Source organism: Mchenga conophoros, linkage group LG4 (genome assembly GCF_057382185.1).
Source record: "Mchenga conophoros isolate Kocher_MC1m ecotype Shallow Benthic linkage group LG4, M_conophoros_male_GT1.1, whole genome shotgun sequence".
NCBI lineage: Eukaryota > Metazoa > Chordata > Actinopteri > Cichliformes > Cichlidae > Mchenga > Mchenga conophoros.
In genome coordinates, this window is record NC_140529.1 from 34,418,999 (window position 1) to 34,442,480 (window position 23,482).

Below are 23,482 nucleotides of genomic sequence, written 5' to 3' on the forward strand. Positions count from 1 at the left end.
TTGAAGGAAACACACATGAAATGGATACACGCACTTTATTTTGACCCCATTTTAATCATTTATACTCATTACCGTACCAAATGTGAAACAAAATAAAATGAGTACAAACAAACATCTCATGATTATAAAATATACTGCGGACTTTTGAGAACATATCAAGAGAGAAACACGCGCACCAGATGTTTCCTGAGGTTCACTGAGGTGCATTTGGTTAGACTTTTAAAGAAGAGATAATAAAAATATCAAGGAAAAAAAGACAAGCAGAGCATTGATTAACATTCAAACTGTAAAATATGAACCATCTAAAAGGCCTTTGATTATTTAATTGCTCAACAAATTAAATATATTTTATGCTATAATTGAAACCAAAACTTTAAACTTTACAAAAATCTTGCAAATTTAATGTGGACTTTACAGCCGTTACTTTCATAGCTTTACATCACCAGCAGCTCTATGAATGTGAAAGTACAAACTGCAGTGAGAATTTAATATTTACATTTTTTGGGGTTTTTCCCCCAAAAACATTCAACCGGTGTTGTCTACTTTATCACTTCCAGTCCGACTAGATCACCATTCCCTCCTTTCTCTCAAACACCAGTTCCTTTTAAAACACCACTACACGTAGTTTTTGTTTGGGGCTGAGGCGCTGTTGCTGTAATACTTGGCTTTTCCTCCTGTGTTGCCTTGCTTGGGCCTGCTGAAGCAACAGAGCAGACCTCCAGCTATGATGAGCAGCACACCTGCAGCCCAGCCTACAAAGATGCATGCTCCCATCTCCATCCTTGGGGAAGAACTCAACAGGGGGGTGTAGAAGTCCCTCACGGTATTGTGTGCAAACCAGCTGACAGGGATGATTACCAGGATGCCAGCCAGCAGCATGCCCACCCCGGCCACCAGGCTGATCTTGGGCTTGACGTCTTCGTTTTCCACACAGGTGGTAAAGTCGGACCCGCAGAAAAGAACGAGCAAGCTGAGGCAGCAGAGCATGCCGCTGATGATGGTCAGGGCTCTGGCAGCCTGCCGGTCTGCACCCAAATCTAGCAGGGATTCGAAGTTCTTGCACTGCTGCTGGCCAGTACTCTGCACCACACAGGTAGTCCACAGGCCCTCCTGACTTCTCTACTCACACGCAGAGAGGAAGAAATATACACTTATAGACATCATTTCATGACATGAGGCAAACTGAGTGCTACATAATTAAATCTCATACACGTAGAACATTTGTGAAAAATTGAACTGTAAACATTCACTTACTCAAAATCAAGTAAAATAAGCTCAATAAACAGAAACAATCCAATATTGCTTATACAACACTACACACATATGTTTAATTACCTCTGCTGTCACAATGTTGGATCCTGTGAAGGCCGACACTCTCCAGAGCGGGACGGCACAGCATACAACAATCCCAATCAGGCCCACGACCCCGAGGGCCACACATGCCATCTGAACTACAGCAGATCCCATTCTATAAAAGGCAAAATGGTGTAAAGGCACAGGAGCATCACTAAAAGCTTTTCATTGTTACTTTACAGTCTATTTAATGATGTTCTCCTTCTGTCTTTGGCTTTAAAAAGCTCATTTTCTAACATCTGCTGAATGTTTCTCCAATATTTTTGCTGTATCTGTTTTATTAATCTGCTATGATAAATATATATATTTAAAAAATTTTAATTCACCACTTCTGATTTGCAGCACTCGTTCTGTTGGTTAGCTGTGGAGTTGCTTTAAGTCTCCATCGCTGATTCAGAATATTACATGTGGTGCTTTAGCCTTACTGCTGGGTGGGTCCTTCCTTTGTGATCGTGTAGGTGAGGAATCATGTGGGTAAACAATACTCTGACAGGCCCTCACAGAAAACATGGCTTTGGGGCAATGTTTTTAAAACAAATTCATGTCCTGAGAGGTCCAGGAGCGCTGAATCTCCACCCAGGAGATGCTGAGCTGCCACATCTGGGCGGAGCTCTTCATACTCTGAAAATCTCTGCTTTACCTAATTATTTGAAGGCCATTATATGAGTCATCATCATACAAAAGGTAAAGTTTGAGTCATAAATGCTGGAAGTAAGACAGACCTGTAGTGAACAGATTAACTGAGGAACAAAAAACCCTTGTTTTCATGAAAAGTGTAACATTTAAAGTTACATATTTGAGCACAAATTGGAGGAATTTTTTTAATCCACTTCAAATCAAGGGGGTGTTACAATCATTACCATCAGATAAAGCAAGTATAGGGACACTTTTTCTCGCATTCTTTAAACCTTTTTCCGTTACCCAAAATGTATCGTATTGATGATCATCATTAAAACTAGCATCCAACAACTTAAATTAGGTGAAATAACGAAAAAAGATCTCGAAGTCCAATCAGGTGTGTACAGGATTAACAGGAGGGGACTGCACTGAGCAAAAATACTCCGTGTTTAAGTGTAACTAACTTTCAGAGCAGATTAAACCCTGAAAATAAATCTGATTTGAGTTAATCCTCATTAAGACTGATTTCTGAGTTTTATTGTGACCGCAGGTGGGACTCGTGAAATCTTTAGAAACAGAAAACAAAAAGAAAAGCAGGCCTTTCAAACTATTTCAACCTTTTTTACTCTCACAGCTGTTTATTTATTTGCACCTTTTAATTTCCCCTCTTATGTCCATTATGAAAGACTATTTATTTTATTATGATTCTTATAATTTTATTTGAGTAATTATCAAATTAATCCTCAACCAACCCTTTCATCCTCAAGCCTTTTCAGATTTCGGTCTCCTTTCAGAGCTCAGGCAGTCTTTTTGAATAAAAAGTGGATAAATAGATTCCTACCTTTTTTTAAAATGGAAAAAAATTAGGTGAGATTTCAGTGGAGATTCTTCTTTTGTTTTCCTGTCTGCGTGTTGTCTCGAAGATGCTGTTTCCTGTTGTACAAGTCTTGTACAGACAACATGGGACATATATGGAGAAATGCGAAGGTGTGGGCGGGGCTGAGCACAAACATGGGAACATAGATGATGGAAGGACCACAAGACCTGGCTGGACATGCCCTGTAGCATGCTCTGTACTCACTGAACGCTGCTGTGGAGACAAGGAGCGCTTACCTAATTTGCATCAGGGGAAAAAGAGCCACTAGGAAAAAGATTATTATGTCTCAGCACCAGAAGTCATAAAGCACATACAGAGGTTTGTGGGATTGTAGTCATAACAGTGATGCTGATGCTAATTAAAATATTTTTGGTTGTTGCTATTACAAATTGCCTAGAATAGAAAAGTGAGTCATCTGAATGACTCCTCTTTTTTTCCCTCTGCATTCCCAGTCTACACAATTACCACCCACCTTTCTTTACCTGCATCCCCCCTCCTCTCACTTACGCACCTACCTCTGTTGAAACTCTGATGACGAGTGTACGGAGATCAGTTTTGGAAACCGAGATGGAATGGGTTTATTTACGTAAGACCATGAGCTGGGTTTCATGGATCATGAGGACATGAAGAAATAAAAAGGAATGTGGCCTCTATTGTTGTTTGTTTTTGCCTACACAGCTGAATTTTACTGTATTTTCACAGAAACTGAACATCAGCTGTGAACTTTATATCAATGAGAATCGAGAACAAACCAAACAGAACAAGAAAAAACTGTTATTTGTTCTTTTTTAATTAGTAAATGCCTTGAATACCAACATGGGGCTTGTCCTGGCCCAGTTTCATCACAGTGCTCCAGTTGTGGAAAAGGATCTTCTGCTCACATGTTCGCTGTTGTCCACTGTTGTGTTTCCCCTCTTATCTCCAGTTCAGAGCTGTCTGTGTGATGGAGCTATTCTGAAGAAGGTTTTCACTTGATTTCTGTTGTTTTTCTGTTCTTTTCATTTTTGTGCCATAATTTTGACATATTTAGGGAGCCCACGCAAGATTTACCTTAAAAATATAAATATTTTCCAAATCACAGGCTCCTGACGTGCATCAATATTATGCGCTTTTTAAATTTGTGTGATTTTTCCTGCATTTTTCAGACCTTCTAACTTGTTTACTTGAGGAGATATCCAGGTGAAATCTTCAGGGCTCAAAAACACATTGTGGAAACCTAAGCCCACTCTGAGTGTCCTAATCTAAAATCAAAATCAGCATTTCTTTCCTATAACTAACTCTGAGCGTGGGATTTATCATAGCTTCGATAGCAAAACTGCATTAATTAATGTGCATGACTCAGACGAACAGAGACAGTGAATACTTGATATGTTTTTGTATAATTCAATGGAGGAAAAAAGTGTTTGGGGCTAACTTTCAGAGGCCATGTCACCATGTGGGATAGGTGGCAAAACAAGGTCTTCTTCTATCTACATTTTGATGCCAGGCTCATCTTCTAGTCATCATTCCTGCTGTGTGAAAATTATGTGTTAAAGTTGCATTTATTTGACATTTGTGCATAAAATGGAGAATCTTTGTCAAAATCTCTGCAATTTGAACATACAGAAGGAACTGGATCACAGAGGGTCTCTGGATCAATGGATGATCTGAATATGCGCTAGAAGATGAAGATAAGCAATCACATGATTCCTTTTGAAGTTTAGCATAAGCAAGTAAAACAAAATGCCAAATGTATATTAATATTTCTGCTTAAAAGCAGTGTTTGAAAAAATCCTTCTGAATAAAAATTTGATTTTAGTTTTATATTGTGACTCTTGGAGTCGGTGTAAACCTAGTTTGATTGGAGTTTAAGTGTGTTTTACTCCACTGAAACTTTCATGTGGTTATCTCTGTGCTAATGAAATCATGAAGGCTCAAAATGATGGAAAAAATGTGGCAAATTTCAGCTCATATGTACTTCAAGAACCTGTAAATCTTAAAATGATTTATGATTGTGATAATAGTCAAATTTAGCATGCCTTCCCTAATGAAGTGGAGATACCATCTAATTATTCTGAGAAGGTTTTTAGATTGATTTATTTGAATCAGTGTAAAGGAGACAAAGTAGGAGACTAACAACATAAATGTCCGCTGTATTTTTATTTGAAAGTCATATTTACAGTTGTTCTCCTCTTGCTCTCTCAAAGTGTGTGTCTTTGTGTCTTTGGCGTTGATTTTCCTCATTAAATAAGCCTCAAAGCCTCTGGACTTCTTTTATGCCTTAATGCTCTAAGCTGTAAGACAGACAGAACAAGGACTGATGGAGAGCAATAAAATGAGATCCTCACATTTTGAATCAGACCACCAGACTGAGAAGATAACACCTCCCACCTGCCAAATGCTGATAAATTCTGCAAGCAGCCCAATCCAACAGCCACATCATCAGGTAATCACATCGTTTAAAGGTGATGCATTTTGGAAAAAAACAACCTACTGACACACAACTATTAATGACAGGATGATGCACCATCAAGCTGGTTGCCACCTGACCAGAGGAAACTAGCTTGATGTCGTTAGCCTTAAAAGGAAGTCTTGTTTGGTTAGGATAAAATTTTAAAATGATCATCTACAAGTTAACAAAATCAGGAGAAAGATATGAAACCTCTTTTAATGTCACAGATGCAAAGACACAGTGAACAAGGAATAATACTTCTAATTTTATGTGCACTACACATTAAGAGATACATTCCAAAAACATTCACATAGGCCAAGTGAAAGACACTCGTTGCTACTTATTTCTTGTTATTTTAGCGATTAATTCAATTACGTTTTATTTTATATAACTCAGAATCATAAACACAATATTTTAGCTTTACACATTCAGTGGGTCTACTGTAATTTGATTGTGCAACCACAATTCCCTGCTCACAGCGGAAAATGCACAAAACCACATGTAAAAATGTAAGTAGAGAGAAGTATGTTAAGTATATAGATCGAACCACTTGTGTAGATCTAGAAATACTTCTAATTGTTTCTCATTGTCACTTTTGTGTGGCAAAGGGACCCTTTGGTGGCCCAGTTCTTGCTTTAAAGGGTCTCTATCCAAACTATGTCAGCAGAATGTCCCTCAGATTGACTGAGGGATCAATACTGTAGGGGTCAAAGAATTCTGGGTTTTTCTTTGTTAAAAATAGATTTTTACCAAAGTCCTTCTAAAGTCAAGCCAGTTGGCAGTCACCTTTAAACACATTCAGAGACTTTGAGTTCTATTTTGAAGTATTATCAAAATTAAATTTAATGTCACTAGTCATCTAGGCATAAAAATTAAAAAATGTAGAATCGTGCTTTTCACATGAAACTGTACTCTTACTTTTTATTTAGTTTTGGACTTTTGTTTTTGTATCAGACTGTTTATTTTCCATAGTGGCTTACAGCTGACTGTAACAGATGACTGACAGTACTAATGAAAATATGCACAAAAGCCCTTTGTATTATTCGTGCGCATTTCACCACATTGACAGACCTTTTTATCGTTTTATTTCGTTTATTAAACACACACTTGTGTGTGTCAGATTTTTGCTTGTATTAAAAGCCTCAACTTCAATTAACTAAGATGCATAACTAAGATCAAAGTGTGGTTTTAGGGTTTAAAGTGCAGTTCCACGTCGACACACTGGGTGGCGCGCTTTGAGCTTTAATTTAAATCTTCATTGATGCCATTGTAAAGTGCTGTAGGCGGTGCCTAAGAATAAGACGGACCCAGTGTGTATCCAATCAGATGCGAATATTGGGGAGCTGAGGTCTGCGATTGACCAATCGCTTTTTGAGAAACGTGTGAAGACCTCGGTTTGATTCACCCTCCTGTGTTACCGTAGACGCTTCGCTAGAAACGGCCCTCTTTTAAAGTTCCTGGGGGAAGAGTGGGGCGACCCGGACAAACCGAGGGGAAAAGGGCCAAGATCGAACTCAGGGGATAAATATTTACACAGATTTCAACACGGGAGGATTAATATTAAACCGGACACAAGGTTTGACGTGTTATCTATTTTCAGGTTTGATTATTTAGCTAACGTTTGCTCACTAGCCAAGGTTCAGTTTTGCTGCTGCTAGTTTAGGATACTTAGCTAATAGCTACCTAGCTAGCAGAAGCTCGGTTAAGCTCATTGACTGTTTTTTGACATTGGTCGACTAGCAAGTGTGACTCATTCAGTGAATTACGACATTATAATTTGAGTAACTCTCAGCGTCCATTCCCCATCTTTCCCTCACAGAAATCTAAGGTGAGACACAGAAAACCATCGTCTTGAGCCCGAGAACGTCAGAAAATAAAGAAAATGGCGGAGCCGGACAAATTAAACATCGACTCTATAATTCAGCGTCTCTTGGAAGGTAAGGAGGATCAAATCCGCGTCACAGCCAAGTGTTTGTTATATTAGGGCATGTCTTGGTGGCAGTGAATTGTGTACATCATGTAGGTCAGCTGCAGTTAAAAGCGGACACAGTGTGTTGTAGTAGCCTACTTAAGATCGCTCTACTCTCAGGCTCGGTGGCTGGTTTTGGATCAGCGGTTGAAACCAAAACAACAGTGCTCTTTATAGATTGTTTAGCAAACCGTAAAGATTGGGGGTGCTGGTTTTTTTTTTTTTTTTTAATATTTTTTAAATTTAGATGATTTGCTGTCGTGCTGTCTACAAAAGAAGGGAAACGCGTGACGTTATAGAGTGCTGTAGAATTGGAAAAGATGAGCATTACTCGCCTATTTATGCAAATTACGCATTCTGATGCGCTATTTGCGTAGGGATATTGTGCTTTTACCTGTGTTTTTTTTGTTTTGTTTTTTTCTTCTGAGTTTATGTAGGGGAAATGATCAGACTCGGTAGCCGTAGTGGACTATTTCCATTTTACGTGTTAATTCTCTTTGAGTAAGAGTAGTTTTATTGCTAATATATATATGCTTTAGTGATATATATCTATATCACTAAAGCACTTCTGGATGGATGCAAACTGCATTTCGTTGCCCTGTACCTGTGCATGTTGCCCTGTACCTGTGCATGTGCAATGACAATAAAGTTTAATTCTATTCTATTCCATTCTATTCTATTCTTTTGCAGTCAGCCCCTTCCCCACTAGAGTTGTTGAGTTATTCAGAACGAAATGCAGATTTTGGTTAGTTGGTTTCAGTTAGTTTCCAGATGGGGTTTTCTCATTGTTCACGTTCTTTGTTTCAAAAATGTTTGGTTTTAGTGTCTTTTAGCTTATTTTTTTATTTTATTTTATTTTATATTTATTTTACTGTGGAGGTTATTTGTCAGGGATATTTTCAGAAGTTCAGAATGGATGTCAAAATTAAAAGGTATCTGGCTCACACTACGTGAACCAAAGGTTGTGATAACCAATTTGATCAAATTGTCAACGACTAAAAAATGAGGATATACCTTGTTTTTATTTCAGTTTGCTTAAATGTTTCTTTACAACTGGTTTTACTTTTGATTTTAGTTCTAGTTGATTATAATAACCTTGCTTCTCGCTGGCTTGGCTGGACTGTCTGAATTTTTGGTTTTTTGCAACTGCATTTTTGGAGTTCGTTTGTAGTCTGCTTCCCTGAGAGACTTGTTAATGAGCTGTACAAACAAAAATGCTCTGATTGGGACGTACTTCATGTACTCCATGTAATGGTTATTTAAACAGGTTAGGATGCCTCTGTACAAAAGACATGCACTTTAGGAGCAGACAGGTGCATACTACAAAGACTAGATGTTCTCAGGTCACGAAAGGTATGTGCAAGACAATCTGCAGATACACAAATATGAAGAATGTGCCTTTTTTTTTGTTGGCCAAGTATTAAAACTTTTGCCTTAGATCACATGTGAGGAAAAGGGCAACCAATAACTTGAATCAAGTTACAGCAACGACAACATATTTTCAAGGTAACATGAAGACCTGTGTCTCTTGTTTTCTGTTTTATAATCTAAAAGTGGTGTTGAAACAGAGTTTCAGCTGCCCTCAAATGGCATCAATAAGTCTGTCCTCCATTTCAGTGTAAAGTGAATTTCCACAGGTGTTTATAATTTCCTGGAATCAGGATTTGCCTTGTTTTATATTCATTTACATGGTCTTCGTATGTAATTATGCAGTGGTAAAACAGATTTGCATTTGGTATAAACATACCATGAAAGATGCATTTAATGTTAGTCTGCAGTGGCAATAACTAGGCCTAATTTAGAAGTGCAGTTTTTTTTAGAAGCCTTGTAAAATATATTAGGGATGTTATGATACTTAGAAAAATTATAAATATAATTTATATAAAAATACAGATTATAAATGCCTGGAAAACTGTAATACTCAATAAAATGCTTAATACTGTTTTTGATACCATGAAGTTCGAACCATACAGACAGCCAAAACAAACAGACAGTGAGATAACTGTAGGGTGAGCGTGTATGGCAAATATTTCAAGATTGGGAATTTAAAAAAACAAAACCTATAATTTAGGTTGTCTGAGGTATCGCTGTACGTCCGAGGACTTGACAGCATATTTCTGTTGCTGAACAAATATAGCGGGTAAGGTCGGCTGACAGTTTCTTTTCTCTGTTTCAGTCTGCAAATTTAAGAGAACACAACATATTCAGACACACACAGTAATATCATCCTGTTAAATTAACATTGTTTATGTTATATGGGCTGGACTGATAACTTTTGCTGACTGGTTTCACATTAACATTATAATTTTGTTATTAGCTACACTAGCTAGCCACCACCTTAATGATAACCTAACATGATGCTATTGTGGCTATTTAGCACAGATTTTATGTTTGATACCCTTCCTGATGCAACTCTCCCATTTATTTAGGCTTGGGAATGGCACTTGGAGTACACTAGCTTGTGGACCCCTCGATTCTGGTTTTGTGTCCATTGAATACTGGCTAATATTAATGTATGCACTAGCCAGATTAACATTAATGACTGTCTGATAATGGAAACAAAACTGACCTCTTGAAATTTTTCAATGTTTTTAAACATCAAGTACTGTTCAGCTGCTAGTGAGGGGAGGGGCTGTGTGTGCCCCTCTTCACCCTGCTGCCTTCTGGCAGGAGATAACGGAGCATTCGGGTCCTCACTGCCAGACTGCAAAACAGTTTCTTACCCCACGACTCCCGAACACTCAGTGACTGGACTGACACACACACACACACACACACACACACACACACACACACACACACACACACACGTCACTACCTCATGGACTAATCTGCACAATCACACGCACACTATTGTACATCAAGTTACTTTTTTCACAATGCTCAGTCTTTTGCACAACTTACTGTCATTGTTGCACTTCTGCGTGTTAGACTGTCTGTTTTGTGGTTGGGTTTTTTGTGCAATTTTTGCACACTTGCACTTTATGTAGTCCTTTGTTGATTGTCTGTTATATGTAGCAGCATGGTCTTGGAGAAATGTCTTGCTTCACTGTGTAGTGTTCCACTGCAAATGGTTGAAATGACATTGAAGCCACTTGACTTGAACTGGAGGAGCTAAAGATGGCACTGTGGTATCAATGCTCCTGCAAATGAGTATGTAATCCAAAAGTAATTTTTAGTGTTGATTAGCATCTGACAGTCTCTTAAAAAAACAACAAAAAAAAACAAACAACCATACACAAGACAGTGCCGCAGTGAGATACCATCACTGCTGATAAACAGTGCTCTGTGATAGACTCAAGGGCATCAGTGTAAACAGTATCACCATAATCAAACAGGGGCAAAGTTTTGGATAGTACAGTGAAAGTGAAACAACAGCTCCATAAAGAAAAATGTGTTTATAATTAAAAAAAAAAAAGTTTTGTCTTCCATTTGGGTTTTAAAAGTGAGTGTAGCATCCTGCCAGAGTCCTAAGTGTTTAACAATATTGTAACAAACTGTTTCAGTGTTATTACCATAAAAGGTCAGTACTGTTTGGGACTCCTTGCTGCATTTGCTCCACTGCTGCTTTTAAGCACAGTACAAACTGCTTACGTCACTTCTTTGTTTCTCAAAACAAGAATTGCATTAGTATTAAAATTTATTGAAGCTATGTTCTTACTGTAAAATATGTAGTTGTTGTAAACAAATGTATTGCAATTGCATCACAAAAATCCCGAGACATTCCTGAAGCAGATATGAAGTAAGCAATATTCTGTGTTTGCTCTACATGCTAATTGTCCTGGAAATGCTTGCTTTAAATCTAACTGCTCACTGACAAATTTGTCGTGGCTTTAAGTGTGTGCGAAATAAACAGGACTGTTTTATCTTCACATCCGCGCTGTGGTTGTGTAATAGGAGCCCAGAGGACATCAAACAGAAGAATAAATGTACTCAGACCCAGCGGTACAGTTCAAACTGCGGTTAGAAGAAACTAGGTTGTGACCTCCTGTAGTTGTCCTTGCATGTCAGTGCACTGGGCACAGCAATTATGAATTTTCCCATGTGAAACTGCTAAAATGGAAAAATCTTTTTGTTATTTTGTCACTGGAGCAACATTAGAAGTGTTGTTTAGATTTTCATTTGTGTAGTAAAGGCTACTTCATATATGTATATAAAAATAGGCTTTGCTGCTTTTATTTTAAGGCCCAAATGTGTTTTGTGGCTCCATGCACATAGAAAAGTTATTGACCTCTGATATAACCTAGCATGACAAATCACAAAATTACTTCAGGGTGCTTTATGGATGAGGTAAATCTCTCCCACACAGTGTGATTCATTGAAATTATGCCTTTAGGGGCCACCTGATAGCCGAGTGGTTGGAGGCCTTACCACAGGGGTATAAATGACGTCAGTAGTCAGTCTCCAGTTTGATTCCCAGCAGGTCGAACCTTCATTCTCCACCACTGCCTTCTGTCTCTCTCTACCACTGCAGCTTTCCAAAAGATGCAAAAAAAAAAAAGTTCTTTTGACCAGTAAATTGAGAAATAACATTTGGGATAGAGTTTTATCCCAGGATCACTGCTGTTAATAAATTTGACCTTAGCCCTCAGTTTGTTTACCTTCTTTAAATATAGGCCCTGCATGATCAGCCTAAGCTGAGCTGGTGGAGGTGATTGGGATTATGTACAAATATGCATGTGCAGTCAAAGTACCTCCCAGAGAGAGTGTGCTTTTGTGGGCCATGCTGGCTGCTGCTGCTGCTGCTGCTGCTGGAGTGTTTTGTACATAGATTGTTGTACTTGGGCTGTGATAAGACTGTCTGCCAAACAGAGGAGAAGGCAAACACGCCTGATAATGGCTGTATTTATATCCACTTATGTAACTACCGTGACCTTTTTTATCCACATTGGTGAGGATAACCACTCGTAAGCTGATATTTGTATTCTCAGCGTTCTGTTAAAGGCGGCAGACTCCCACTGCAGGCACTACATCAAAAGGTTGAGAAATTATCCTCATGCTAGTTCAGTCTCCCATGTGGACAAGGAGGTATCCCTGCTCCATGCTGGCTATGTTTCAAGACCAAACCAATTAAATGTGTTTGGGTAGCAAGTAGTTTCAATTGGATTACTTGCGTAGGTCTAGAGCTAACTGAACTCTTAGCTTGTGCTTCTAGTAGCATGCGTAGCAAGTGTGGCATCACGTAAGCTAGGCCAGAACAGCCGGCATTGAGTGAGGCAGCGCTGGGGCGATTCAACTGTTGATTCCAGCACCCCTGACATCCCCTCAGCTTTCTGCTGTGCTCCATCTCTTTGTTTTCCGCTGCCTGACCAGTGTACTGGAAAGCCTTTTGTCTGCACCCCCTCATGATAAGCTTACTGTTGCCCACTGGCTTGTGTGGCTAACTTTGGAGTAAGCTCTGTCAGTGCTTAGCCTTCTGTAATCCAGGTTTAAAGTGGGAAGCAGCACTGCAGTATTTATATCTACTTTCACTGTTTTTAGTTGTCACTTCAGGACACTGCCATTATTCTCTGTCAGTCTGCTGATTTCTACTCTCTCCATCCCTTTTAAAAGTGTTCCGCAGCCACTGTTAAAACCTGGATTATTTTGATGTGAGATGGCCTTTAATTATGTCTCATGCTGTGTTTAGCAACACACAAGTAGTGGCATATCTTTGGAGGCTTATTCAAAGCCCATAAAGGATTTTTGAATTCTTTAAGTGTAGTTAATGTGGTACTGTAGTATGTTTATTTATGTTGGTCATTGTGTGGTGGTGTCTGCATCGCTTTTGGATCACAACTTACTGTTGGACCTGATAAACAATTAACAACAGCTACTTTTATTGAAAAGCAAAAAGTAGAGAAGTTTTCAAACAGGACTGCGTCTACACATTTCCTGTGTTATCAAAACAAGAAAAAGAACACTTACACTGGCAGAATACAAGCCATGTTATTAGCATGATGAGTAAGCGAGAGCTGTAGTAATAATCAGCTGTATTAATAAATATTTGCCTTCCTCTGCTTTAAATATGACCGTGATAATAAGGGCATAACATGGCTGCTTGCTCTGATCTTCATCTTCTGTGTGTTGCTTCGTGGATAACAGGATTATTTTTAAAGGTTATGAATGAGCCTGCAAAAAGTGTTTGACAACTTTACTGTTACAGCTCAGCTGCTTCAGATTCACTAGTCAGTACTTCTTAAATGTTTGGTCTTACTAATGGCAGAGAAATGCACTTTAACCACAAGGGTATGTTCCAAGTTTAATGAAACAACATTTTTAATACGGAGATCAAATCATTAGCACTGCTCTGGTGTCATTAGAATGGCATTTCATTTAAATGTGGCTTTGTGAAGTTAAATTGACTGACATGGGGCATGTTTGAAGTGGGTTTTTGACGAATTGCTTAATGGTTAGGACATGAAATTTGGGTTTTTCCTGGCACGAAATGGCCATTTGGGGTGATGTAATCATACACAAATGCGCAACTGATCTTTGTTACCTTACTCAACAGAAGGTCATCATGTTGTTTGTGGTCATTCTGCTGATTTACCTTTCGTGGAAGGTCTTGTTTTTGATTAGCCTTGATGATCTTTTTTTTCTTTTTCCTTTTGTGTTCACTACAAAAAGCTCGTGAACATAGGGTGAGGGTAGGGATGCAGATTGACCGGTAAATTGAGAACTTCACTTTTATGCTCACCTCTCTTTTTTACCATGTGGACTGGTAGCATCTGCATCGCTGCAGCTGCAGCACCATTTGATTGTATCTACATGCCATATTGAAATTCAAACTTCTTAAAAATAAACCAGCCTACAGCTTTTTTTTTTTTTTGTAATTGACAGATACAGTGAAGAAATGACAGGAAAGCAGAGGGAGAGAGAGACGGGGGAAGACATGCGGCAAGGGGCCGCGGCCCGCGGGTCAAACCTGGGCTGGCTGCTCTCAGCCGTACGGCACATGATCGCCTGCTCAATGCACCGAGCTAAACTGGCGCCCGGGTATCAGACTAAGTTAACAGTTTATCCGCATATTTTGATACAACTTCTGGAGGCTTGCTGCAGATTCTTCACGGTGTAAAACAAATGGCGGTGGATGGAGCAGATATAAAGTTTAGTCTTCTTCACGTTGGAGTTTGTTGATCGGGTGGTTTGATGAAGGACTCCTGCTAGCTTTTTTCCCGGCAAAGGTTTTAAAGGTGATCACAGGAACAGCGCTCCTGTTTTGGACACTAGATACACGTTTTTGGGTTGTTGTTTTTTTTCTTCTCACTCAGCCTGAGCTCACTGTCTCGGTAATGGCTCCGCCTCTTTGCTCTTCACTGTGTGTAAACAGACTCTGGCGCAGTGTTAAAACTCTGATAACATAACACAAAAGTGATGACGTTGCCAATGTTTTTTTGTTTTGTTTGGGGTTTTGTGTGTGTGAGTTTTTTTTTATTTTTTTATATAAATACTAGGGACTGTTTGACTCTGTATTCAATCGTTGCCCTTAAAGACGTTTGTATTGCAGGTCTGGGTGTAATGCTCACATTTACATCATTTGACACGTCAGCACACTACAGAGCCATGTGTTAATCGAAGCAAAGAATTTGTATCAGGAATTTTTTTTATAATCGAATTATTCGAAATACTCGATGAATCGTTGCAGCGCTACAAGGAACAGTTTAAATATAATTACACAGTTTTGGCTGAGCTTGTTTTGAGGTTCATCAGCAGCAGGCATAGCCATCTCAAATGTTTAATATTGTCAGAGAAATCCAGTGTGAAAAGGGCTGCCCTGCATTGGTTCGCTCTTTTTGGTATGTAAAAGGGAAGTGTTTATCTCTGAGCCGTTGTACACCTGACAGCCATTAAATCAGTACCATTAGAGAGAGCTCTGTTTACCTGCAGCTTGAATATAATTGTCACTCAGACTGTTGGAGGTAGTTGTTTCCATAAAGTATATTACTCTGTTCATTAGCCTGTGTAGAAATGTACTGGGTGGGAATGAGACTCCTCATTAGAAGGCTTATACAGTTTGTGTCAGGAGCTGCTTTGGCATCAAGCAGCACATGTACGAGCGGGGGTGTGATTGATTCTGTCGCCGATACAAACAAACCTGATTCCAAACTCCATCGCAAGCAGTCTTGTGTAAGTGTGCAGTGGACTGAATTGCAGATTAACATGGCATCACATCCACACCCTGCAGCTGGTGTGTCAGTGGACAAATATTTTGGTCTGAATCATTTCACACTGCCTGTGAGACTCCCAGATACTTTTTCCCCTCTTCCTGTGGCTGTCATTTACATCACACTCCTACCTTTTCTAGCATTAAAGCTGTGTCGGCGACTGTTTTATGTGATGTGGCTCCGACAGTTTGTCAGGAAAATTAGTTGGACTTGTTCAAGTCTTTATCATGACTGTGTGGTAAGTGTGAAAACACATGGCTGAACACACACTAGACAAACCTGCTGAATTCTTAACATCCCATCAGCAAAGGCTCTCTGTGACAGAAACTGAGTTTTTTGTTTTAAAAAATTTTTATTTTAAAAAAGACGCTAACCAGGATGGTCAAAAAATACACAATTTTTGGTCATAATTACTCAAGCTTTTTGTTTATCACATGGGCAAAAATAACAGGAAAACTGTTAGCACAGATTCTTTGTCTTAATTATATGCTTACTAATTGTTCCTGAACATTTTCATATCCCATGGACTTGTTTTGAGCCCGTTTACATATAATCAGGATTCCTGCTAGTCATTAAAGTCTTACCTGGAAGATAAAAGTTAAAAATTAGGTTTTCAAAAGCCTTTTTTTTTTTTTTTTTTTTTCCTCACAAGATTGCTGTAAGTATTAAATTTGCAGATGCTCAACAATTTGATCCATTTGTTATCATGCATATCTATCATCTCTTACTATCTAGAACAACATGCTAACCTAATGGCATAATTACAGATGTCTTTTACTGGCTTGTTACCAGTTTGACACCACAGGCTGAGTGTAGATGTTGTCGCTACCGCTTTAATTGTGGCTCACTTTGTTGGCCATAAAAGTTACTCCCTATGCCTTAATTCAGCTTTAAGGGTACCTTTATAAAACAAATCCAGTTACCCGTACGGATCAGGAAGCCAAGTGTGCAGTGTTTGACATAACTGACCATGACCTGATAGGCTGAGGACAGTTTAAACAAAGTTGGTGGGGCAAGTTAAGTCACCTGCTGGCCTGTTCGGACCACTGACAGTTTTCACCGACCACTACTACGGTACTTATGAGTTGATCTGTGAAGTAAACCGATTTAAGCAACACTCACTAATTAAAATCAATGTTTTTTTTTGTTTTGTTTTCTTCCTCTTCTTGCCCTCGGTAACATGTTGTTATGTGCTGAACAGAACATTTCATAGTGGTGTGGAAAATGCAGCAGGAAGGTGACTGCTGCAGGACCCCACAGTGTAAGCATTTCACACATTTTCTGCTAAGAACAGATTAGGGTTTAATAAAAAGTGCAAAATTAAGCACAATTATTACAATTTTTTTTTCTCCACACAACAAGGTTGAAGTTGAAAAAAGCATCAGAGATGTCATAGTTTCTGGTTAAGCTAGCTAATCCGCTTTGATACAGTAAGCAGCAAAGACAGTGGTGCCACTTAGACGTTGAACACTGGTGGAGTGAAAGAAAATGTTTTCTTGGAAACATTTGTGGGGAAAGAAGCAAGAGCACTTTATCATTATGCCTGTTTAGTGAGATTAAAGGTGAAGAAAAGCTGTCTTGTGGGCTCCTCCCATCCACTGGAGGTTTGCTTTATGTTATGACAAAGCTAAAGAATTAAGAACAAGTTTTAAAAGGTGTGTGCAGATGAGCAGCTTGTTTCATTTTCCACCATGGTTAATTTTGGCACATTTTTCAGTTTAACTTTGCTTCATGTTGCAGCCTGTAGCAATGTGTCTACTCCTATATTAAAAACGTAAAACACACTGATGTGGAAGGTCATCACAGGCCAGGCTTGTCATGCATGCACTGGTGGAAGCTCTGAGCAGTAATTGTTAAAGCCACAAACCATAGTCACGTCTTCAAATTCCTTGTTTTGTCTTAAAATTAGTCCAAAGTTCACTGCAGTCATTTGTTTATAAAGAAAACCATGTAGCACAGTTTCAGGGATTAACACATGGCTGGTTAGTTTAGCCGTTCTTTTAAACCTGGAATATAATTTGTTGTTGTTGTTTTGTTTAATACTTTTTGTTAAGATGCATCTGATTTAATTTGGTGTGTGTGTGTGTGTGTGTGTGTGTGTGTGTGTGTGTGTGTGTGTGTGTGTGTGTGTGTGTGTGTGTGTGTGTGTGTGTGTGTGTGTGTGTGTGTGTTAACCTGGTAGAGGGCCCTTGATTATGTTTATGATACAGCCTGTGTCGTTGCTTTTTTTTTTTTTTTTTTTTTCTTTTTTTTTTTTTGAGACATTGGTTTTACAGCCAGTAGCGTGCCAATCGTTGCTTCTTCACTGTGCATATTTACAGTCCTAATGAAGTGTTTGCTATCTCTTTGCTGCAGCCACATTAGCGAGAAGGGGAAGTGGGTTTCACGTCCTCTAGCTTTGGTTTGAACTGCAGCCTAAGCAGAAACACATGCTTTTCGAGGTTGTGCATATCTAGCAATTTTCCACTGATCAGGTTTTCTCAGACGCTGCCTCTCGTTGCATACTTCACAAGCTCATGTTGTGGTGTTATGTTTTGGTAAGCATTTAAAAGTGTGTCTTGTGTTAGTACCGTGTTATTTCCAAAATCTGTAGTGTATTATTACCTCAAAATGATGTGTCTACCTGCTAAAGTGTCTGTTGGACTGGTCTGCTAACAGAATTTGTCAGCAGTTGGTTGGTGGGAGGTGTTAATTTTCCAATCTGGTGGTCTGGTTCAAAATCTGAGGATCACGTTTTGATTGTTTTACGTCAGTCTTCATTCAGTCTTATTTACAGATCTCTTCTCTTTGCGGTGTTGCTGAATCTCTTGAATTTCTCATCCCTGTGTGTGTTTTTTTTTTTTTTTTTTTTTTTTTAACCCCCTCTTTAGTCAAAGGATCTCGGCCAGGGAAGAACGTCCAGCTGACCGAGAATGAGATCCGTGGCCTCTGCCTCAAATCTCGTGAAATCTTCCTGAGCCAGCCGATCCTGCTTGAACTGGAGGCTCCCCTGAAAATCTGTGGTGAGTTTTAATTAACCAAAGGGGTTGGTGAGTTTCACAGGACAAAGAGATGATGTGGGTCTCAGAGGATGCACTTCAGGCGCACTCTGGCGCAGGAGAAGACGGTCATTATGAGAGGGTTTTCTCCTTGTTTGCTTGTCTGTAATTAACGCTTTTATCAGCTGATAAGCGTGGGCTGTTCTGGCAGAAGCAGTGAAAGCATGTTGTTTTTAAATTGCACATCTCTGCTGCCCCCTGCAGGTGATGTCCATGGTCAGTACTATGATCTGCTCCGGCTCTTTGAATATGGAGGGTTCCCCCCAGAAAGCAACTACCTGTTCCTGGGTGACTACGTCGACAGAGGAAAGCAGTCACTGGAGACCATCTGCCTGCTTCTAGCCTATAAGATTAAATACCCAGAGAACTTTTTCCTGCTGCGTGGCAACCATGAATGCGCCTCTATTAATCGAATCTATGGCTTTTATGATGAGTGTAAGTACAAAAGAGGCTTCTAAAAGGAAACCAAGGCAAATTTGCAACTTTAAATCTTGCATTAATTTTTTTTTTTTTTTGTTTGTTTTTTTTTTGGGGGGGGTGGGGTGGGGGGGGTAGGTAAGCGACGGTATAACATTAAATTGTGGAAGACCTTCACAGACTGCTTCAATTGTTTACCTGTGGCTGCCATTGTAGATGAGAAAATCTTCTGCTGTCATGGAGGTGGGCCTTGTTAATACGTGACTTTACGAAGCCTAAACCATTTGATCCAAGAAGCAAATGTTGGCACATATTTATGTATTTTTCAAAAATGTTTCCTCTCTCAGGCCTCTCTCCTGATCTCCAGTCAATGGAGCAGATCCGCAGAGTTATGCGACCCACAGACGTGCCTGACCAGGGTTTGTTGTGCGACCTGCTGTGGGCTGACCCAGACAAAGATGTGCTCGGCTGGGGTGAAAACGACCGTGGAGTCTCCTTCACATTCGGTGCAGATGTGGTGGCCAAATTTTTGCACAAACATGACATGGACCTAATATGCAGGGCGCATCAGGTAATGTTTACTAAATTCATCTTTGTATAGTACATTTCAGACTCATTGACTGAAGAAGTGTTCCCTTAATTCTTATTAATCACGATGCATTGTGTGGCTGTGTTTTAATAGGACTAATCAGAGGCATTTGTAGTGTTTTTCTTACCATATTTAAAAAAAATTTAAATGTCTTCAGAAAATGGGACGTGAACTGTAGATTATGAAGATGCATTAGCTAACTTCAAAGCTGTGACAAAAACATCTAAAACACAAACAAAAATAAGCCCCAGACCAAACAAACACTGGTGGAAATACTTATAAAGAAAACTGTGAGGGTGTTTCAATGTAGGTATGATATATTCTATTTTTTAACAATGCCTGAGTGACATAACATTAAACTATAGATCTGATTCTTGAATGGCACTAGCCTCTATTTTTTGTTTAATTTTTTTTTTTTAATATGTAACATTGATGGTTTCCTTTTGGTCTTCAGGTGGTTGAAGATGGTTACGAGTTTTTTGCAAAGAGGCAGCTCGTCACTCTGTTCTCCGCTCCCAACTACTGTGGAGAGTTTGACAACGCTGGTGCCATGATGAGTGTGGATGAGACGCTCATGTGCTCCTTCCAGGTGTGGAGAACAGAACTAATAACTTTTCGGAAAACAAATTTGTTTCGTTTAGTAGTTTCACACTAAAATGATACAATATATGGCTCGCATATGTAGTGATGGTAGAATTTTAATTGTAATTAACTATAAAATTAGAGTTCACTGTGTGTGTCTGTCGATCTAATTGATTGCTTCTTTGTCCATCTCACAGATTCTGAAGCCAGCAGATAAGAAATTATATCCTTACGGTGCTGGGGGAGGAATGGGATCAGGGAGGCCGGTCACCCCTCCGCGAAATTCAGCCAAGGCCGCCAAGGCCAAGAAATAACACCCACTGGGTCCACTTCCCACAACCTGCCACCCCCTGTTGGCCCAATGCTTCTTTTTTGTTGTTGTTTTATTTCTCCTCCTCTACCTCCCAAACCTTTTGTCTCCCTTGTCACCAAACGGCAACAAAGAAACCAACTGTCCAGGGTTCAATCATGTTTTTTCTCACTAAAACTATTTTTAACTGTTCGTTTGGTTGACTGGTTGAATTTTGCGTGAATGAGTGTGTTTAAAAAAAAAAAAAAAAAAAAAGTGAATGATGCAGAGGGAGCTTCTGTGTTCTGTACGTATGTTTTCTGCCTCCTCCTGTGTCCTGCGTTTGGTTTTCCTGTCATTTTGTAGAGGTGGGCTCTGCCCATCCTTCATATAAGCTCAAACCTTGCAGAGGAGGAGTAAAAAAGGGGTGGGGGGGTGGCTTAGCTGTTTACAGTAAGGCCTGCACTGTTTGATGTTAAACACAAGCTTTTGTACATCCTGTCTCTGAGGTCCGTGTATCTCTGTGTTATGTGATGGGTCGGGAGGGGGGTGCTGGGTTTTTGGGGATCAAGTTGCACGGTCATACGGTAACAGCACATACCACACACTGGGTGCACGGGTGGATATATGTGCAGGTGAGTCCTCGAATGAAATGGATTCACAATAATATATATATATTTTTTTTTTCTTTCCTCTTCCATTTTTGAAAACCAATGATTTCAGTCATGGATGTGAAATAGTTTTTTTTTTGTTTTGTTTTGTTTTTTTTTTTTTTTCTCTTCCTCTTTTCTCTGTAGATAAATGAAACCAATGTGGTTTTACTTTTTCTTTTTCTCGTTTTTAGTTCACTGAAGTTGAATAAAAAATAACCATTTATTTGAGGCATGCCATCATGTTGATCACTTTGCCATTGCTTTATGTTTGTCACGCATAATGGCTGCTTTTCTTTTCGTTTTTTTTTTCTCTCTGTGGTACCTTGAATTGACAGGCGGTGTTTTATAAGCGAGACTTTCAAAGCGTAGAAGCTAGGATGTGTAAGTTTGGGTTAGTTTAACACCTAGTGGAAACAAAGTGGCATTTACACATAAGTGGAAAAATCGTGAACAAATGAACAACACAAATCTGGTTGAGCCAGACGTTGCTGTTTTTATCAAATAAAATCCTAAATGTTTATTTTTTTCTAATGATTGTTGGCTTCTGATGCAGCTAATGATTATTTTTGCAAGGCTGAGAGGACCAGGAAGGTAAATGACATCACCACGTGCAGTTAACATGTTGCACAAATAGGCGCCACTGACACTGCATCTGTATTGAACTTTGCACACGATACTTAAGATGCCTGCTGAGGAGATGAGAGATTTCCCCCCCCCCACACACATTTTCACTCATTAAAAGCAACAAAAAAAAAAAGCAAAACATAAAAACAAATGGAGACGAGATGGTGATTCATTCACTCTAACCTTTCAAAATGCTCCAGCTGAGACCACTTCACTCTTTGTTTTCTATGATGAAACGAAGAGTGGGTTTATTTAAATGTAAAAACCCACACTGAATGGGGGTGCAAGCAAGTTTAGCTCGTGTTTTGCCAGTTTTAACACTGATATTTGAGAAGATAAATAAATCCAAGGGGAGGGGGGTTATATTAAAGATAATCATGTGCAGTGAACTCTCAGTGAATCCAGCGTGAGGCTGAGCAGCTAATGCTGTGTGGCAGCGAGGTAGATGATTATCTACGCTTCTTAGATCGCTTTTTGTAAAATATGTTGCCCAGATTGTGGAATTACTTTAATTGCTTGAGTGCAATCATTGCTTTGAGCACGTTCAGAATTTCTTCTCACTGAAAATTAAAAAAAGAGTCATAGACAAGAGTTGAGCATATGCTACTGGGTATTATTCAAGTGTACCACCTGCTGCCCCTCTTATGTGATCACCTTGACTTGATTCAGATTCCAGATTCATGAATTTTTAATGAGAACCATCTCTGTTACCTCCTAATGTTAGAGCTGGTCCAACCCCCACCCCCTCCGTGGCAAACAGGGTGTTCCCAGTGAAAGCGGGCCATAGTTCAGCGCAGGCTGTTGTAAACTGCTGGAGAAATCTCCCTGCAGTGTTTCAGGGTGTCTTACTGCCCTTTTCTGAAACTTTTTTCTTTTTTTGCCCCGTTGCATCATTGGTCGGTCTGATTTCATTCATCTGTCCTTGCATTCTCATGTACACAAACAGTCACAGTCATCCCAGCCCCACTGCGATTTCTATCCAACCCACGTGGCTGTTAGAAAGCCGTGCGTGATGGCTTTTTAACAGGGGACAGACAGTGGGACTCTTAACTGCAGCGGATAGTGCAGAAAAAGGCTGGTGGGGGGAGCATCATTAGATTTCATCGTGTGCTCATGTCTGATTCACATTGAGTAATTTCAACTCAGGAAGTGAAATTTAAATATATTCAAATAAAATGATATGATTCATGTACTGAGAAAAATCCAAGCTTAGATGCCATTATTGCAGAATATGTGTACGTGTGAGTGATTTCAGTTTGTGTTCATATTTCAAAGTGGCTAAATGAAGCTCGGGCTTGGCATGCTGGTGAATGGTGCATGGTGGGTGGGTGGGGAAGCTGATATGATTTACAAAGATATCTGAAAATGTATGGAAATTTGTGATATTATAGGATAACAAAGGGTTTATACAAGGCTTGAGGCTATCTCCACAACAGTAAGTGGCTACTGTAAAACGGTCCAGTAAAGGCCACTTTCACTCCCATTTCATAGCTGTACAAACGCTTATGACTTTTTAAATTGCTTCGCTATATTTACAGTTGTTACCTCTAAGAATCGGCGCTTTCATCGCTATTTCTCTCAGTCTTGGTTTTTATTGACAAATTTAACCCCAGATACTGCAAAGCTTCTTAGTCTAGGATTTTTTTAATCAATCAGGGATGTTTTGCACCATGCACTGTCGCTGGGTAGAAATAAAATCATTAGATTGTTACGATTAAGATAACAAGACAACGGATATAAATAGTATTTTTATTTGTATTTCATTTGTTTTCAAGTCGACCACGATTTGTCTCTGTTTAAAGGTAGAAATAAAATGGAATTTATACACTTGTGTCTGGTTTTCTTTTCATCTTCAATTGTTACTAAAAGCTTTCTGCAGGAAGACCAAAAGCAGC

At 39.3% G+C, this 23,482-nt stretch overlaps 2 protein-coding genes across 2 annotated transcripts; one reads left to right on the forward strand and one right to left on the reverse strand.

Moving 5' to 3' along the window:
* Window positions 1-178: 178 nt before the first annotated feature.
* On the reverse strand, window positions 179-2,940 carry cldni (claudin i). Its single transcript, XM_085272684.1, has 3 exons — window positions 2,813-2,940; window positions 1,336-1,468; window positions 179-1,119 (listed from the first exon to the last, which is right to left on the reverse strand). The coding sequence occupies exons 1-3, from the start codon at window positions 2,938-2,940 to the stop codon at window positions 616-618; spliced, it is 765 nt and encodes a 254-aa protein (XP_085128810.1). The 3' UTR covers window positions 179-615.
* A 3,739-nt stretch (window positions 2,941-6,679) lies between these two features.
* On the forward strand, window positions 6,680-23,414 carry ppp1caa (protein phosphatase 1, catalytic subunit, alpha isozyme a). The gene is made up of 8 exons (XM_085272028.1): window positions 6,680-6,855; window positions 7,099-7,216; window positions 18,266-18,397; window positions 18,638-18,868; window positions 18,989-19,093; window positions 19,198-19,421; window positions 19,894-20,028; window positions 20,219-23,414. Exons 2-8 carry the CDS (start codon window positions 7,162-7,164, stop codon window positions 20,333-20,335), a joined length of 999 nt encoding a protein of 332 aa, XP_085128154.1. The 5' UTR covers window positions 6,680-6,855; window positions 7,099-7,161; the 3' UTR covers window positions 20,336-23,414.
* The last annotated feature ends 68 nt before the right edge of the window (window positions 23,415-23,482 follow it).

Excerpts from the sequence above, each read along its gene's own strand:
- ppp1caa (XM_085272028.1), top strand. The coding sequence starts at position 7,162 with ATGGCGGAGCCGGACAAATTAAACATCGACTCTATAATTCAGCGTCTC. Across the intron at positions 18,869-18,988 it reads CTATGGCTTTTATGATGAGT|GTAAGCGACGGTATAACATT; the intron begins GTAAGTACAAAA and ends TGGGGGGGGTAG. Across the intron at positions 19,094-19,197 it reads AATCTTCTGCTGTCATGGAG|GCCTCTCTCCTGATCTCCAG; the intron begins GTGGGCCTTGTT and ends TTCCTCTCTCAG.
- cldni (XM_085272684.1), bottom strand. The coding sequence starts at position 2,940 with ATGTCCCATGTTGTCTGTACAAGACTTGTACAACAGGAAACAGCATCT. Across the intron at positions 1,469-2,812 it reads TTTTTCCATTTTAAAAAAAG|AATGGGATCTGCTGTAGTTC; the intron begins GTAGGAATCTAT and ends TGCCTTTTATAG. Across the intron at positions 1,120-1,335 it reads CCAACATTGTGACAGCAGAG|AGAAGTCAGGAGGGCCTGTG; the intron begins GTAATTAAACAT and ends GCGTGTGAGTAG.